This window comes from Chelonia mydas, chromosome 8 (assembly GCF_015237465.2).
Source record: "Chelonia mydas isolate rCheMyd1 chromosome 8, rCheMyd1.pri.v2, whole genome shotgun sequence".
NCBI classification, from domain to species: Eukaryota; Metazoa; Chordata; order Testudines; family Cheloniidae; genus Chelonia; species Chelonia mydas.
In genome coordinates this window covers 101,209,325-101,226,773 of record NC_057854.1, presented here as the reverse complement: position 1 = coordinate 101,226,773, position 17,449 = coordinate 101,209,325, and the positions used below count along the sequence as shown (strand labels likewise).

The window sequence follows — 17,449 nt, the reverse complement described above, 5'->3', positions numbered from 1 at the left end:
AAGATGTTTCTGAAGGAGGAAAGATGGCCTATGGGTTCAGTGCCTCAACTAGGACTTGGACGATCCACGTTTGAGCCCTGCTGCATGTGAACCTCAGGCAAGTCACTGGCTCTCGCTGCGTCTCCGCTCCCCAGCCATAAAATGGAGACAACGCTGCCCTACTTCACAGAGATGCTAGGAGGAGAAGTTAATGGAGGGGTACAAGGACCCCCCCCCCAATGCAAGTGTGTGTGTGATTACAGAAGAGACTACCTAAAAGGGGAGCGAGGCTCTCCTCTTATAAGGAATCCTCTCAGCCCTTTCCCCAGGCCCACCAGAGTGTCCCATCGTCCTCTTTCAATGCACCCACATCCTGGACCAGTAACAATAAGGGTAGCATCTTAGAAAACAAAAACGCACGCCCCCCCCGCCCCCCAAACAACAAAAACCAGAAGTTAGGCTGGAATGTCTATTCACTCTTCCCCCCCGGACCAACCCTGGTGGGCTTGATCCATCCGTTCATCCAAAAGAGCCATCTTCTTTGCCAGTCTGGATCCACTTCTCTTCCCCCCCGCTGCCTAGGAAGGGGCTCAGAGCCTAGGAAGGCCCTGACCACCAAGGGCACGTGCCTGCAGCTACCCCCATCCACTTTTCTCTCCCGCTGGCCTCCAGATCAGTGATAGGTTGGGACCGGTGTCATACAGAGAACCCGACAAGCACCCACACGGAGATGGAGGCGAAAGACACAAGGGTAAACAGGACTGCAATGTTTATTTTGACAAAAAGATAAACCGGATTCAGAAAGCGCCAATCCCTCACACAGCCCCCGTCCCGCCGCCCCATCGCACACAGGACCCTGCAGCTGGGCAAGCCAGCCCATCCCTCACACAGTCCCTGTCCTACCACCCCATTACACACAGGACCCTGCAGCTGGGCAAGCCAGGGCTGGCCAGCCCCGCAGACCAAGCCGGATGGACTGGGGCAGTCAGGGGAGAGAGAGAGGCACACAACAAAAGAGGCTGACAGCACGAAGCTGGTAGTTTTCAAGGAAGGAGGGTAAGAAAAGTTTGACCCATCGAGGCGCTGCAGAGCCAGACACAGTGTGACCCCTTTCCAGCGTCAAATCCTGTTACAACTGAAGGCAACAGGACATTGGCTTCCATGGGCAGGACCCAGACACTATCAAGTGAAGTCAATCGGGCTCTTCCATTTTATTCTGTGCATTGCAACGCCATTGGTTAGAGCAGAGGGGCAGCCGGCTCGAGAAAGATGATTAGAGGATTCCCCCGGCTGTGGCCTTTGCTGGACGAGGCCAGGTAGTAAGAAAAAAAGCCAGGAGACACCAGCAATCAAATCACACTACTTCAGTGTGCAAAGAACCAGCTTAGGTTGCCTTCTTCCAGCTCCTCTGCTCCACAAGTTTAAACCGATTACAGAACAAGAGTGGAATTAGCAGCAGTTCAGGGCCAAAACCCGCAAGCGATTGTAAAACAAGGGAGGGGCTTTATTTCAAAGTTTGCCTGCAAAAGGCAGCCAGGGCGGGGGCGGGGGGGAGAATGGGGTTCTTCGAGAGAAAAGGAGTAGCATACCCCCAGCCTTCTAGCATCACTCCGGGGTTCAGAACGGTCACTGCACACCTCCAGTACAGGAGATCTGCAGCAGCCCACACTTCATCCCCAGCAACCTGCCCCCCGGACACAAGTCTCTCTCCACTTCTCGGAGACGCAGCGGCAGGCACAGCGCTAGGGGGACTTTCCGGGTCTCGGCAAAGTACGCTACAGAGCATTCGCTGTGGCAGAGCGCAGTTAGCACTCACAGTACATACGCTGGGTCGATTTTGTGTGCGCGTTTCCTTAAGCGTTTGCAAAAATCCCCCATCACCTGTGCTTGGGCTTCCCAGTTTAACCCAGTGAGGTACTGCTGTACATTTTGGAGGTGAGAAGACAAAAAAAAGCACCAGAGGCCATCATAACCCTGTCAAAGTCAACTGGCCAAGGGAGAACGGAATGGAACAATGCAACGCCCCAACATCTGCTAAGTGGGAAACCCCTCTCTGACAGCAATCCCAAAGGAGGACCCCAGGTGCCTTCCTGGTTCAAAACCTCATCCCTACGGTCGAATAAATAAATAAGTTAATGTAGTGTTATATGCAGGAGACTGCCTGGGGATCAGTGGCTCATCTGAGGTGGGTTTCGATCCGCAGTACAGCCAAGCTGCTCCTAATGATCGCTTGGTTTTCATCACACGCGCCTTTAAAATCATCAGGCCCCTTTGACGCTCCTCCCCCTTCCCTGTTGCCACAAAATGCGGATGGCCCCAGCCACTCAGCCAGGGACCGTCCCAACGTACCTGGAAACCATGGCAGCAGAGAGGGGGATGCGCGGCGAACATCAGGCCAGCGAAGAGAGCAGAATCTTCTACAAACACCATGGGCAGCGGCAGTCCAAATGCCCCACGGGTTTGCCCCATTTGACCCTTGACCTTGCAGCCAAGATGGCCAGTTGCGAGTGATGCGGATGCCAGATCTGCCAGCCAGCCAGCTTGCATAGCACGGGCCAAAACAGCCAGCAGCTGGCAAGGACTGTGGTCCAGACCTCAAGATTATTTAGACGCCTAACTCCCATTGAAACCAATGGAAGTTAGGCACTTGGTCTTGGCCCTTATCCCTGCATGCCTGGGCTGCAACCAAACCAATAATCCAACAGGTCTCGTTCCTGAGCCCCCAGCTCCCCTCGTCCCAAATTATAGTGCATTGGCGCTCTGCTCACTGCCATCTGCCTCCAGGTCTGCTGCCAGTAAATGCACTGTCTGGTTAGCTTTGGGGCTGGCACCCAGGCCGGGGAACTGAAGTGCTGAGGGTCTGATCCCATGGAGCAGAGGCGCGGGGGAGTGCCTGATCCAGGCGCTGTCTCTCCCCCACTCGGAGCCAGAGCTCGACCCAATTCAAAGGAGAGCTCCCGGGGTGGGGCCCTTCCCCTGCTCCTCCGTCCCAAGGAGGAGGCAGCTCGGAGAGCTGCTCCTGCAAATCTGATTGGCAGGAAGGTGGTGGTGGGTGGGAAAAAAGAGAATCATCTCTATATAGGCATCGACCACAGGTCGGAGACTTTTTGGACTCAGATCAAACTGGAACCCGGTGGCGTCACTTGCTGGGCCACTCCGAGCTCCCGCTGGCTACAGCTGGGGGGGAAATCTACAGGCCGGGTTCACTCATCCCACCCCGCCCTGTGCGACCTCCGCTAAGGCACACGCAGAGGGGAGGGGAAACCCAAACCCTCCTCGTCCCTGAATGTCTTCCCTTTCCGTAGCTTCAGTCAGGCTGGCAGGGCTCAGGGTCAGAGGGGACAGCCAGCCCCAGCCCGAGAGCGGCGTCCCATGGCCGCTCCTCAGAGCCAGCCCAATCTCGCTCAGTGCAAGGGGGGCTGAGAGTGCCCGGCAGGGTGGGCGAGTACCACCGGGAACCCATAGTGCTCACAGCAGGACGTGGCCCCCTCCGGCACACGGGGCCTGCCGCAGCAGCTGCCTGTGATGGAGTTGTGGGCTCCCAACCCCCTTGCTGCTGTCTTCCCTTTAAGCTTTGGGCGGCAAGCAATGGGCCCACGTGCGGGCAGCGCCTGCTCTTCACACACCAGGGCAGCGCCCGCTCTGCAAGGCTCCTTCACCCCCTCTCCAGCTGGCTCCCGTCTCTCTGCTCCGGCACCACGGCCACCGGGAGGCTAATCCGTGCCGCTCGCTGGCTGCCACGCATGAGCTTGCACTGGGAAGAGTCACGACGTCGGTGGCCGGGCGGGGGCGCCTTGAACCCGGGTCTCCCACATGGCGCCATCCACTGATCCGTGCAGTGGGGGAGGGAGGGAAGAATTCCATTTAAAGAGACAGGCCACATTTCCCCTGATCCTTGTTCCTCCGGATGCTGTGAGCTGGGCCCAAGGCTCTGGCCCTTCCACCAGTGACATCCCCAAACCTCTCTAGAGCTGGGCCGTACCAGGTCCCTTCTCTGCCCCACAAACCAGGCAGAGGACAGGGCATTTCACCCACCTTGGCTCAGACGCCCAGGGTACCACCGGCCCAGGGCAGAGCCATCAGAGGGGCACGGGCCCCGATGGAAAAGCCTGGCACAGGGCGAGCCAGCCACACAAGAGTTAATAAATAAAGTCTGGCCTGAGAGCATGGGCACTTCCTGGGCTACAAAATTCGCCTCCCACCCCGCTGTGGGGCAGAGAGCGCCTTAAAGGAGCCGGTGCATTTAAAATGCCTCCTCCTAAGGAGGGGGGCAAAGTTAGTAAAGAGTCAGTGTTAAAAAGAGCCTGTGTGCACGGGCGGGCGTCACATCCTACAGGGCAACGCTGCGGGGTCCCAGAGCGACAGCAGCCAGTCCCCAGGCAGGGGCGGAGTCCTGTGTCCCGGTTTCCGTCCGGGGAGCACATGGGGCACAGCTGAAGTCCCTACCCCACCCCCACTGGGAGTACCCAGCCTCTACCAAGCGCTGCCCCCTCTCCTCTCTGCGTGCGGTGGTGCCGTGGAGATCTCTCCGGCTCACGTCTGCTCTGCTGCTGCCACCTGCCCGGCCACCTCCTCCTTGGCGGGGGGCTCCATGAAGATCGGGGTCACCGCAGCGGGCTTCTTCGACCTGCAGGGACCAGGCAGGAGTAGCTGGTCAGACACGGGAGCACTTGAGGGGCTGCAACTCCCGCGCTGGGTGCTGTACAGGCCCGGGCGAAAGGGGCAGATCCCTGTAACCACAGGGAGCAGCTGGGATTCTGCTCAAGAGTGGTATTTACTGGGTTAATACGGAGCCTTCGGCTCTAAGAGGTTGGAGGGGGTTTTCCCCTCTCCCCAGGCAGGGGCCCACCAGGGTTTCCTTTGCGAGAGGACCCAGCCGCGGGCACGAGCCCTGACTCGTGGCGGGTGCAGGAGGGGAGCCCGCTAGCCCTGCGATTTCATGGGGCGCTGCAGGGATCTTGCACCCCCTCCTCCGGGCCCCTCCCCGGGGGGCATGGCCATACTCACGAGTAAGGGGAGGCGGGCACGCCCACCACCAGGATGTGGTTCTTCTTGCGGAAGAGACGCCACAAGCCTTTGTGGTTCCCGCGGACGTCCAGGTCCCAGACGTGAAGGCACTAGGAGGGGGAGCAGTGGACAGAGAGCTGAGGGCATGTACCACGGCCCACCCTGCCGCGCTCCGCCTGCGGCTCCGGGCCGGTCCGGGCTGCAGATCTGCTCGGCGGAGCGATGGAAACGCTGACCATGCCCTGGGCTCAGAGCGCTGCAAATCCCACTCCTTCTCCCACGGCTGCTTGGGGAGAGCCCAACGCTCCCTCCCCTTCCCCTCAGCAGCCAGCAAGTAACCCCACGGCAGGGCAGGCTCTTGGCTCCTGATGCGCGAGCCAGCCCGATTCACAGGTCGAGGGGAGACTGCAGGGCCGGGGAGCAGAAACCTGCCTCCTTCTCCCGGGCACCTGACCACACGTGCTCTGGTACCTTTGGTGCACAGTCAACCCCGGAGTCACCGTGCAGGCTGGAGCCCCAGTTTAAGGCTTGGGCCCAAGTGAATCGGTCAATGGGAGTTGGTGCTAGGGGCCAGCTGAGCGCCAGACAAAAGTCGGGCATCGTAGCTTGAATCTCCGCCGCCATGGAAGCCACAGCTAAGAATGGTGGGGAGGGGGCTGCAGTCACATGGGGACCAGGCAGGGAGTCACCTTGGCGAGTTGAGTCCAGGTGGTGAAGTCGGCTTCCTGCTCCATCCTGATGTACATCACGTAGGTCTTGCCCTCGGTGTCGGGCAGGAAGGAGTCCTCGCACGGGTTCTTGCTGTGATCCAGAACCGCAGCCTCGCTGAAATGGGGCGCAGGGCTGGTGAGTGGGCAACCAAGGGCGCCCACCCACCCCCTGGCATGCGATACACATAGGGTCCCAGGCGATGCCGGAGGAAAGGCTAGGACCACATTAGGACCCATCCGTCCCTCCAACAGGAGGCATTAGATATACCTCTGTGAATCCCAAAGCACTGGCAGGCCCTGTTACAGCCCTGATCTTTCAGGGCATGGGACGCAGAACACACTTACCCCAGGAGCCGGTGAATTTCAATCTCGTAGGCGTCCTTCTTTAAGCTGCATGGGAAAGACAGAGCGTAAAGGGCCAGCGAATGAGGAGGGAGGTTCTGTGAGATGGGCCACATGCCACGGGTGGACGGCCACACACTTCATCTCCCAGCCAGGTCCAACGTCCCCAGCGTCGCAACAGGGGAGAACAGCGAGTGCCGGTGGCGTGGTTCCTGCACCAAGCGTTCAGCCCCCTGGTGCTTTGGCTTAAGTGACATATGCCAGTGGGCATCTGATCCAATGCACCTTGCGTCACTCTCTGCTCGGCAGGATGGCTACTGGAACAGCTGTGGGGCACGTCCGTTCAGAACGGAGGGGCCCTGGCAGAGCCACGTGCAGTGGAGGAGAAGGGGGCGCTCGGAGCCGGAATAGGGAAGCTGCGGAGGGGTGGGATAGAATTAAGAGGTACAAGAGACAAAGCCCTTTATGGTGCAGCAGGCTCTGGGTGACCTCCAGTCGTTCCTTCGCAGCGGGCTGGCACTCACCTCTCCACGTTTTTGAGCTGCACATTCGGGACGGTGTTGAATTTGTGCTTCTTGAAATAGGCTTCCTGGGAACCAAGCGCAAAAAGGGACTTGTCAGAGGATCACCGCTCATCCAGCTCGCCCGGCTCCATCCTTCGGAGCCACGGCAACGCTCTGGCTCACGCCCATTCCCCGACTGATGCGCCTCGCGAGCCCAGTGCAGAGGTCAGATAACAGCCCAAGGCAATGCCCAACGGGCAGCCTCTGCACCTCGGAGCAGGGAGGGGAGCCTGTCTATCTGCCCGCCCCCTGCCCCCGTGGGAGACGGCACTCGGCATCACTCACGTGGAAGTAGCCGTTCATGTTGAGCCCCACGATGCCGAAGTGGTACGAGCGCGAGACGTCAGGGATGATGCATTCCCGGCCTTTCCGCTGCTCCGGCATCCGCATCCACATGTCCCAGTCCCACAGCTGGAGAGGGGAGAGGATGCTGCTTTAGAGTGGGAATCTGGCTGCTGCACTGGGTGCTTGTCGCTGATCACGCTGTTCCTTAAAAGAGCCCCTTAGCCCCTGGAGATGGAAATACTTCTGTGCCAAAGACTCCCTCCCCGGACCTCCATGCCTCCGGGCACGTTATTGCAGGTTGCTCGTGGACACTGGATGCCGCACGCGGGCAGCCATTGGTTATGGCCAGAACCCACACGGCACCCCCCGGTGTTGGTTATTGTAGGGCTTCTCAGACAGATTTCTGGCAGAGATGGACGTGTTTTTAGACAGAGCACTGGCTTTACCCAGGCTCTGCAGACAGCGGGGTTGGTAACCCCTTGGAGCTGGGAGCTCGGAACGTGGACGCCGTCCCTGTATCTAAAAACCTAAGAGCAACATCGCTTGCGAGCGCCCACAGCCCGGATGCTTCAAGGCGGCTCCTCTGCTAGCTGCCCACCAAGAGTCACAGCCCCCGCTCCCCCCATACCCACAGCAATAGGGGCACCAGGGCTCCTACCAGGCAGAGCAGAGGGCACTGACCTTCTCTGGGGTTGGCCATTTTGGCTCCAGTTCGTCCTTGTAGAGGCTTTTGCTCAGCACCCAGCCCAGGCCGGGCATGGTCTCGACGCGGTACAGGAGCGAGGGGTCCTCGGCTGTGTGCTCGTAGCCCTGCGGAGCCAGACGGCAGCGTTCAGCGCGCCCTCGCCAGGACGCCGACAGGGGGCCACGGGGACCCCGGGAGAGCAGGTACGCCAGGAGGAGGCGTTATTCCCAGCACAGGAAGGCCAGCGCTTCGCCCCTTCCTTTGGGCGGGGGTTTCCTCACCAGCCTCTGGAAGGGATCAGCACCTGCCTGCCCCACCCGCCCTGAACCCCTTCACTTCCCCTCCCACCTTCACATACATCTCCCACCCCCGCCCTGAGCTCTGCAGGGTCAATTCCCTCAATATCAGGGGGCCGACTGGGCGAGCTGAGAGGGTCTTCTCCAGCAGTGCATGCAGCCAGTGCACATTGGCCCCCAAACCGAGCGGCGTTGTGGCCTGGTGCCTGGGTGAAGGGGGCGGGGGGGGAGGGGGGCAGCCCCACTCAGGTTTGGCCCGTCTGCTCTTCCATCTCCATCTGTGGCGGGACGGATGGACCAAACCCCCAGGGGCCAGGTCGTAACGCCTAGGGTGGGCACAGGACGGTCTCGCTCTCCCACCCAGGGGGGGTGGAGCGTGGCGCAGACTCGGTATTGGGGCCAGCGGCTGCAGCGGGGCCATCTGGGATCTCCTCAGCTCACATGGTACGTCTCTGCACCGCGTGAAGCATTTCTGGGCCCGCCCCCCCCAGCTGCCTTTGCAGAGGGAAGTGCGTGCTGCGAACGGAGCCGGAGGCAACAATCCCCGCCAGCCGGGTGGCAGGAACCAGCGCCTGGAGGAGGCGGAGCACAGGGACGCTGGACTGCATCGGAGCGGGTCTTGCTGTGGGGTTACAGAGGCGGGAGAAGCGAGTATCCATGAGCCTACCTGATCGTTCCAAGCCGAGATGCAGTACAGGCTGTCGTCCTCCTCCAGTAAATAGATCGACTGGCTCAGGAAGCTAGAAACGAGACAGATTACAGACAGGACCGGCTGCACCCCAGGTGCCCAGCTCACCCTGGAAAAGGATTCTCTCCCACCCACTGCTACGAGACACAACACCTCGATCCTATATAAGCCCCTCCATCCTCCAGCTGGGCAGAGGAGGTAACAGACGCCTAGGAACTCCCAGTGCGCCCATCCGTCGTGGAGGCTCTTTGCTCAGACCCACGAGGCAGGCAGCTCCCACCCTCACAGCCAGAGAGGATGGTGGGGAGAAGTTAAGGCAGGAGACAGAGAAGAGGGACAGTTGCCAGCCTCAGCGCAGGGCAAAATGTGGGTCAGCTGGGGCCAGAGGACGCTTAAAGCATTTTACTACCTGCGGGAAGTCACTTATAGCAGCCTTTGACCCAGCGATCAGGGCTCAGCAAAGGAGATCAAAACGACAGTGGGCCAGATCCTCCGCTGATGTAAAATCAGTGTAGCCTTGCTGACTCCAATGGAGCTACAAGTGCTTACATCAGCGGAGGATCTGGCCCAAGTTGTTTCTAGTCCCTGTAGTAATTCCTCTGCCGGCACCGGCCCTCGACAGCTCCCAGAACCAGCCTCAAATGCTCATATATTAATTAAGCTTCCGGGCCCCGCTGTGAGGTAGGTACTGCAAGTACCGAGCCCATTTTACAGACTGGCAAAACAGAGGCATGATGAATTCCAGTGATGTCCCCGCCTGAACTCCCAGTAAGTCAACAGAAGAGCCAGAAGTTCTAGCGGCACTGACCCCTCACCATCGAGGAAGCTGTTGAGCAGCTAAAACCCTAGGACGGATGGAGGCTCTGACACATGCCCTCTTTGCAATCAGAGTTTGGTTGTGGATAATAGGGTCACCCCCACCCAGCATCAGCAGGATGCTCCCACGTCTCCCGGGACCATCCTGCAGACCGTGGTGCACCAGTAGAGCGAAGAGCCACTCGTTTCTGGTCTGGCAAGACAGACGGATGTGGCTGGGCCTCCGAGACGACAAGGGAGCTGCAGGGCCAAGCAGAGGGCCCGATGTCAGCATGTTACAAGCCTCACCTGAAGAAGTCGATGGAGATGTCCAAGTCTTCTTCCAGCACCACAGCAAACTTGGCATCCTGGGAGGGAAACGAGAGACGTCAGCAGGACGAAGGGGACTAAAGGACAGACCAGAGACATCTCACAGCATCCCCTTGTCTACGCTACTCTCCGCGCTCGGCCCCAACAAGCCTCGCGGACGTTATTCGCACCAGGCCCGTCTTGACTCAAACCCAACGTGGCCACGTATGCTATCTCACAGGCAGCCATTTTGCTTCTCAGAGGACTTCATTTCGCAGCCATCGCTCCCGTGAGATGGGCATAAGGGAAGTGGGTTCAGTGACACCAGGGAACTGCGGCGTTCCCAGCGCCAGCAGGAAGGCACCCAAGCTGCTGCCCTGAGTGGATTTCCCTCCTTCTCCCCCGCCACGCTCCTGGGTGCTGCGCCATGACGAGAATTTCTGCTCCTGTCAGCAGGCACCGCGGGCGTCGCTCTCCTGATGCGCAAGTGCCCAGCTCGTCCCCGAGTGGGTCCGCAGGCGCTCGTTATGGGGAGCGGAAGCGCCCGGCGCTGGGAGCAGAGACGGTCGAGAGGAGCAGGGAGGAGGGACTTGCTCACCGGGTGCAGGTTGAAGGTTGCAGTCAGACTGGCCTTGTAGTGCTGTGGGAAGAGACACGGGCATTAGCAAACACCGCCACCAAGGCGTCTATCCCCTCCAGACACCGATTAACAGTCGCTATTGGAGGGCGCCCCTGGGGGAAGCATGGATCCAGTCCATGTAAGAGTCTACTACTGCTGCCAGGTCCATGACCCACCCTTTCATTCAAGCAGTGGAAACTTCTGCTTTTATTGCTCTAGGTCAGGGGTGGCCAAACTGTGGCTCACAAACCCACGGTTACCATTGAAGTGTGGCTCACGGAGCCCCCATGTTCCCCCCTCCCGCCCATTCTCCACCTACCAGACTTGGGAGGAGCTTGGGACCCCTGTCTTGCAGCAGAGTGGTAGGGTAGGGGCTTCTGCCCAGTGGGGAGGGGGGGGTCTCGGCGCTTCAGCAGGAGCAGGGCTGAAGCCCCGAGCCCTGGCAGGTGCGTCCTGGCTCTCAAACTTCTGAAGGTTGGCGTATGCGGCTCAAAGGATCAGTAAATTTGCCCCCCGCCTCCCTGCCCGCTCTAGGTCCTAGATTCAAGCCCCACTACCGGTCTGTGTGGGACACACGGTGCACCAGGAAGAGGGGGGAGAATTTCCCCAAGTGGGGCCAGAGGGGCAAGTAGGAAGGGTCCCTCACCTGGGACACTCGGGCATTTTTAATGCTGATCGGAGTGTGCTGGATCCCTTTCAGGCCAAACAACTCCACCACGTCCATTGGCTCCTGGAAGAGAAAGACACGAGACTCACTCACCGCACAGGCCCCAGATCTGTCTATACCTCTAAGCTCAGCCCCTTCTCTAGTGCGCAGGGTTGGCAAGCCAGGAGATGGGGCAAAGTCTCTGATGGCATCTGATGCTTCAGGCAAGCGTGGGAAACACCCCACAGTGGGCTTAACTGTGCAGTGCTGCGCCATGGTGACTTAAGGAAACAGCAGGGCTGCCTGACCTCAGTGGATAATCAGCTTGTGCCCTGAAGCATGAGCATAGATAACCCCTGTAACGGTTAACGCAGCTTGTTTAACTGAAGTCCTGCTTTGAGCAAGGGGTTGGACTAGATGACCTCCTGAGGTCCCTTCCAACCCTGATATTCTATGATAAGTTGCACATTAGCCATGCTCACTCATGCAGGTGTCTAATCCTTCTTCATGTGCATACTGTAAAGAATGGGGAGGTGGGGGGTAGCACGTTCCATGGGTACACGCAACAGCTGTGTTTTATACACGTACACCAGAGAGAGGCTTCCTTTACCATCCGGCATGAAACCAGGTCACCTCTCCAGCTGACCAGTAATCCCATTAGAGAGCCCCTTAGTCATCCCATGCTCTGTGCACCCACAGTCTGGCCCCCGCCATCCTCCGCCCGCAGATCCCTATTGCAACCGGGGAAGGGAACTCGGATTGCATCAAGCACCAAGGGTTTATCTTCCCCCGGACACCCCAATAAAATGACAGCACGGTGCTCAGCATCTCCTGTTCCACTCATGAAACAGGCCCAACGTTCATGCTGCTCCCTCATAGGCCAGGGAGCCTGCTTCCCGTTGCCATGGCAACGGGATGCATCCAGCATTATCTGCTCTCACTTACAGAGCATTAGTCACTGTGGCAAGTGTCTAAAAAGAGGATTCCTCCCTCCCCCCCAACTGGTTTAATTCATGTTCTTCCTTGCAAAGAAAGAGCTCTGCTCATCTCATTCCCTCACGCCGACACTAAATGGAGTGGTGCTGTATGAACAGGAGAGACAGAAACGCTGGGTCTGATGGAGGGGGAAAAAAAAAAGATAGTCACCCCTACCGCGCAGTACAGTCCAGACCCAGTAACGGTGCTTGCAATCAACGCCCACTAGACAGCATGTCCTAAGCCCCTTAGACTACTAGCCAGGTGCCAGCCTGGGAATTGGGGGGGGTGGGGGAGGGGGGATCTGGGTTCTGCTCCAGGCTCAGTCATGGTGTGACTTTGGGCAACCTCTGCACCTCGAGCGCCCCCCGCCCAGCTGAACCACGGGGATATAATGCAAAGCGGAGTCACCGGCGAAGCACCTGGAGACCGAAAGAGGTGAAAAGTTCCACACAAGCATTTGGGTCATCTGGCTCTGTCCACAGCGAGGCCTCAGCTTACAGACAGGGGGAGAAGATGAGGTTTACGGGGAAAGGCCAACTGAAGGCAGGTTGTTTTAAGCGGCTGTGGGGGGGTCCGACCACTGCCCCCTCTCCCCCCCACTAATGCTAGGACTATGCAGTGTGACGGCTTCAAAAGTCACATCCAGCTGCAAGTCAGAGAGTCTAACCCAGGTTCCAATCTTGAGACAGATTTGTGGGGCAGGGGGTGTTTATTTTGGCTGTGGCGCATCAGGTCAAGCCTGGACTGGAAGGGGTCTGATGGACATGGGGTGCTTGGTGGGGAACATGGAGCTGCACCCTACAATATGGGTTATGTATAGGAATCCTGAGGTCCGGGGGAGCAGAGTTTCAGCACTCCAAACACAAGGCCCGTGACTGAAAGCCATTAAGGCTGAATAGGTCTAACTTCCAGACAATGGAGCAGCCATCATGGGGGCTTCTCCTTACCTGGCCTGGCCGGTCAAGTGGAAAAAAACAGTTGGCGAGAAATGGAAGATTGCACCCCTGGCCCTGTAAGAAAGCCATTCAGGGTGTGTCTGTTCTGCACTGTAAACCGGGTCTGTGGGAGTGTCCACACTGCATTGTAACCCCGGGTTTACAATCGCCACACCTGGGTCTCCCAGGCCTGTTAATGTGTCCGTACGGCGCTATGCAGACCTTCTGACGCGGGTCTGCGGCTGGAGCTGTGATCACGCTGCAAAACGACAGCGCTTGGACCAAAGTCTCTGTGGGACTGGGGCTCTGACCCATGCCCTCAGCAGGTTGCTAGGCCCCGGGTCCTGTGCGTGGACAGAAGTGGGGCTTGGGCTCAAACCTCAGGTCAGTCTATGCTCAGTAGGCAGCATAGACGGACCTGGACAGATGGTAAGTGGGGTCTGGCTTATGCAGGGAGAAGAGGATTTTGAGAAACGGGTTTCCCTGGGGAGGGAATCACTCTCTGGAAGGCAAACGGAGACCAGGCTGGCTCCCAAGAACTCTTGGGCTTGCCAAGAGAACACACTGGGTCCGTTCGGTTCCTCTAACCGGCGGGAAGCCTGTCTAACTGAGCTCGTAGCGAAGCCTAAGGTCAGATGGGTCTAGACGGGCATGGCAGCTGACTGCTGTTTTAAAGTCACTGTCTCCAATGCTTTGCTCCATTTGCTAAATAAATCCACTTGATTTCAGAAGGCCGCAGGTGACCGCCGGTCGCAGGATCTCAGAGGGAAGGAGCACGAGGGAACAGGCAGGCCTGGGAATAAGTGGGGCTGGGTGACTAACTGATTCTGTGGGTCACTGACCGGTCAAAACCCAAAACAAAAAGAGGCAGTTTGGGCCGACCTGAGTCTGAACTTTTTCAGAGTTTTCAGGGAAGCAAAAAAAGAGTTGGCAAAAAATTTGATTCAAACAAAACAGTCAGTTTTCAGGCATTTTTAAAGGGTTAGATTAATGGGGGAGGTGAGCAGGTACAAATTCCCCCTCGGGAACAGGGATTTGAACCCAGATCTCCCCTTTTCCAGATAAGCGTTCAAACCACCAAGCCATCAGCTACCCTGAGGTGGGGCTCTTAAATTCTAATCAAACTATACAGTGGAGCAAGGACCTGAGTCTAGGCCTTCCACTTCTCAGGAGAGTGCCCACCCACTGGGGGAGGACTGCCGCACTGCCACCTCCTTCTCCATGAAAGGTCCTCGCGAATCTACTGTGAGCCAGGGTTTGGGGCTGAAACTTGTTCAGTGAGTTCATGTCAAATTCGACCCAAAGTCGCGAACAGTTTCACGTCCAAGGACACTTGCGTTCGTCAGCGAATAAAGGATTCATCCAAAAAGGTTTCGCTTTCGTACAAGGCGGGGTGTCGTACCCAGGTCTTGGTCAAAGAGTGGGAGAACTGTGAAATTCTACCCCAGGACAAGATCTCATGGCCGCTGTCCACGTAAAACAGACTGGCCACGGTGAAGTCCCTAGTGGAATTTCTGGCTCTTCTCACAGCTCGGAAACTGGGAGAAAGATCTTCACGTTAGAGGGCACGCTGGGTTCTCTTTCACGCCCCGAAGCTCTGCGACAATCATGGGGCGCCCCCCCATCAGTCCACCCCTGAGCAGCCCCTCTCCCCCCTGGACACTTGACGCCAGACAGCACCATTCAGTTGCTTTATTTCAGCAGGAGTGGGAAGGGGGCTGCAGACAGGGGTCGGTCAGAAATGTGGACTCCAGAGGGCGCCGACACCTCTTGCCCCAGCCTCAGGGCATTTTAAAGATGCAGAAAATAACTCATTTGTATCAAGAGCCCCAATCACTGACTAGGACCCTGCTGCGCTAGGTGCTGTACAAAACCCAGAACAAATACGTGGCCCGTTCCCCAGAGAGCTTCTGATCTAAGCCTGAGACAAGAGATGATGGCCAGTGTGACACGCAGCCGTCTCAACACACCAGCAGCCTAACCGTCGTCAAAACGAAGATGCCCAATGGGACACAGACCAAAGAAATTGCTCTGTCCCAGTGCGCCGAGCGGGAATTTCAGAGCCTAGTGAGGAGCCCGCCCCAGGGGGGTGGGCAGAGAGGGGACAAGGACGACACCAGCTGCCCCCTCCCGCATGTTCAGAGACAGTGTGAGAAGCCCCCCTCCCCGCCACAGGGGGAGATCTTACCTCATAATATCCATCAATAAAGACCGTGATCATCTGGGGGTTGACCCCTTGAGCTGACAGCAGGGACCGCAGCATCCTGGGGGCCAGGAGAGGAGAGAGTGAAAATGTGTTTGCTTGAAAGTCTGGAGTCTCTTTAACAGACTGAACGCCATGGTAACGGGGAGGGGGGGTGCCATGCAAGAGCCTTGCACAAGTGTCTTCTCTCTCAGATGGAGGGGGAAGCGGGCCCTGTCAGGCCCCTGCTCTCTTTCCTGGGAGCGTCCAGCCCTCCTGCAGAGGGCACCGGGTGAGAGACGGTCACCTGGCGACATACTGAGCCAGTGATGAAACTTGGGCAACAGAAGAAGGAGACGGTTCAACACTCGAGTGAGGCCTAGATCCCTTGGGTGGGGGGTGGTGAGGTCCTTGCAAACCCAGACATTGCCCCATACTCCCTTCCCATGGCGAAGCTGGGAGGGTAACGCCTATCATCACTCAGAGTTGGCCAGCAGGGATGGAGAAAAATCCCTTGAGGACTACACAACACACTAACCTGCCCCCAGGACAAAGCCACCCACCCGGGGGGCATTCAGAGCCCACCACTACCTGCTCCCGCAGCATTTTGTGGCTGGGCTACTCACGAGTTGGCCACTAGGAAGACGCCCTTGAAGCATTCTGGGAAAGCAAAGGAGACTAGCAGGCGACTCCTCCCGCTAACGACATCAGAGAGCAGGCTCCCCAAGAAGAACGGGGGTGCCCGCATTATTCAGAGCCAGGACTGGGTACAGAAGCAGAGCTGTTCCCAGTGCTCCATCTGCACTAACTGGAGATGGAGTGATCTCACGGGGCTTCCCCAGCTTGGCTTTCTATGGACCCTGCAAGAGAGATCCAATGCTTTCCCCGGGACATCCCTCCACAGCCCATGCAACGTCCCGCCGAGCACTCACCTGTACAGGTAATTGGGTCTGTTCCCTGCAATGACAGCCACGGGCACATTAAAGACTTTATTGTCCTTGAGCTGGAAGAGAAAAATGTTTGTGATAAGGGCTTTGGGAAGCCACTAGGGGCCACCCGCCCAGCCCCGGGCCCTGACAGCCCTGAGAAGAACCAGTGATGTCTGCAAGGTTTAGGAGCCCTGCCCACAGCGAGGGGATCTCATGGGAGTCAATTCACCACCCAGCTTCGTTCCCCTTAGGGGCCGGGCTTTATTTCAAGAGAGGGGACAGCACTGTTCTCATCCAGCCTTGAAACAGAGCAGAGACCCTTTGCCCACAAGGAGAACCCTGGTGCAAGGATGATGGCCTCATTCAGTCCATCTTAGACACCTTCAGATGCCCTCCTGCCCCACCACGGCAGGCTGGGATCTGGGCAGGGCAGGGCTGGGCCCGGTCACTACGTGGCTGCGGGACAGCTTAAGAATCCTGGGGCTGCAGGGGGGAGAAAAAAAAAAATCGCATGGTGATTGTTTCGGCACGGTTCTCTCTTCAGGACTGATCCCAGGCCTCAGCCTGGCCTGAGAGGAATGCCAGGTGACTGGAGATGCCAGCTGTCAGGTAAGAGATGCCACAGGGGTCCTGCCGCTTGCTGCCATTCGGACCCAAGAGTACTTTTTGCTAGACCACAACAGAGCCCTAGTCCAGAAGGGAGTGCCAGACCAGGAGGTCATCACTGACCACCACCCGGCCACCCCACACCAAGCCCGACAGTCACAACCCTCAGGAGGCTGGACTGAGGTGTGCCACGGGCAGGGAACAGAAGAGACGGAAGTGTCAGGAATGCTCCAGGCCCCTGCCATGGCAGGGAAGGGACGCAGCGAGATCTACACTGGTGCGTACGAACCCTCGTGCCCTAGCTACTCTACCACAGTCGTCCCTGGCCGTTTCAGAGAGACACTGCAGCATCCTTCCCTTCCCTTCTGACAGCCAGGTGCATTCTGGGAGCCTGCTGGAGGCGGCGTGCCGCGCAGAAGCAGGCCGACGTGATTTCAGCTGGAGCCCTCTGTGCTCCGTCTATCCCGAAGCCTCCTGCAGACGTTATGCCAGGCGAGGGCCACGCACCACTCCATGCTCAGCTGGAGGCAAGGGCCTCCCGCTCCCCTTCCTCCGCTCGCGCTTGGAGGGGAAGACGACCTCTGGCCGTTGCGCACTCACGGGATCAGGGTTGAACTCGATGGGCGTGGGGTCTTTGCAGCTGCAGACGCTGCCGTAACCTTCCACCTTGGTGCAGAACCTCCACCGGCGGCGGTTCAGCTCCGTGTCGGGCCAGCGGCACTCGGCATCTGCGGGGGAACGGGAGACTAGCCGAGTTCAGACCACTGCTCGGGGCGGGAGGGGAGACAGCAGGCAGCTCACCCCTTTGTGCCAGGGCACAGCCCTGCTGCCCTGCCACTTCACTGCCCCCACCTGCAGCCTCAGCTGTTGTGCCACGGCTTACTGTCGGTGGTGG

The 17,449-nt window shown here is 58.4% G+C and overlaps 1 protein-coding gene across 5 annotated transcripts in view; it reads right to left on the bottom strand.

The window, feature by feature from the left end:
• Window positions 1-731: 731 nt before the first annotated feature.
• Window positions 732-17,449, bottom strand: part of POMGNT1 (protein O-linked mannose N-acetylglucosaminyltransferase 1 (beta 1,2-)) — a 30,962-nt gene continuing 14,244 nt past the window's right edge. For all 5 annotated transcript variants that reach the window (XM_037907160.2, XM_037907162.2, XM_037907161.2 and 2 more), the window contains 14 exons: window positions 17,155-17,282; window positions 15,952-16,022; window positions 15,026-15,101; window positions 10,925-11,008; window positions 10,258-10,299; window positions 9,660-9,718; window positions 8,535-8,607; window positions 7,568-7,696; window positions 6,887-7,012; window positions 6,563-6,627; window positions 6,042-6,086; window positions 5,676-5,811; window positions 4,987-5,096; window positions 732-4,606 (listed from right to left, as the gene is read on the bottom strand). In XM_037907160.2, coding sequence (XP_037763088.1) covers window positions 4,513-4,606; window positions 4,987-5,096; window positions 5,676-5,811; window positions 6,042-6,086; window positions 6,563-6,627; window positions 6,887-7,012; window positions 7,568-7,696; window positions 8,535-8,607; window positions 9,660-9,718; window positions 10,258-10,299; window positions 10,925-11,008; window positions 15,026-15,101; window positions 15,952-16,022; window positions 17,155-17,282 — 1,238 coding nt within the window. In that variant the 3' untranslated portion in view covers window positions 732-4,512. The remainder of the gene's footprint in view (window positions 4,607-4,986; window positions 5,097-5,675; window positions 5,812-6,041; window positions 6,087-6,562; window positions 6,628-6,886; window positions 7,013-7,567; window positions 7,697-8,534; window positions 8,608-9,659; window positions 9,719-10,257; window positions 10,300-10,924; window positions 11,009-15,025; window positions 15,102-15,951; window positions 16,023-17,154; window positions 17,283-17,449) is intronic.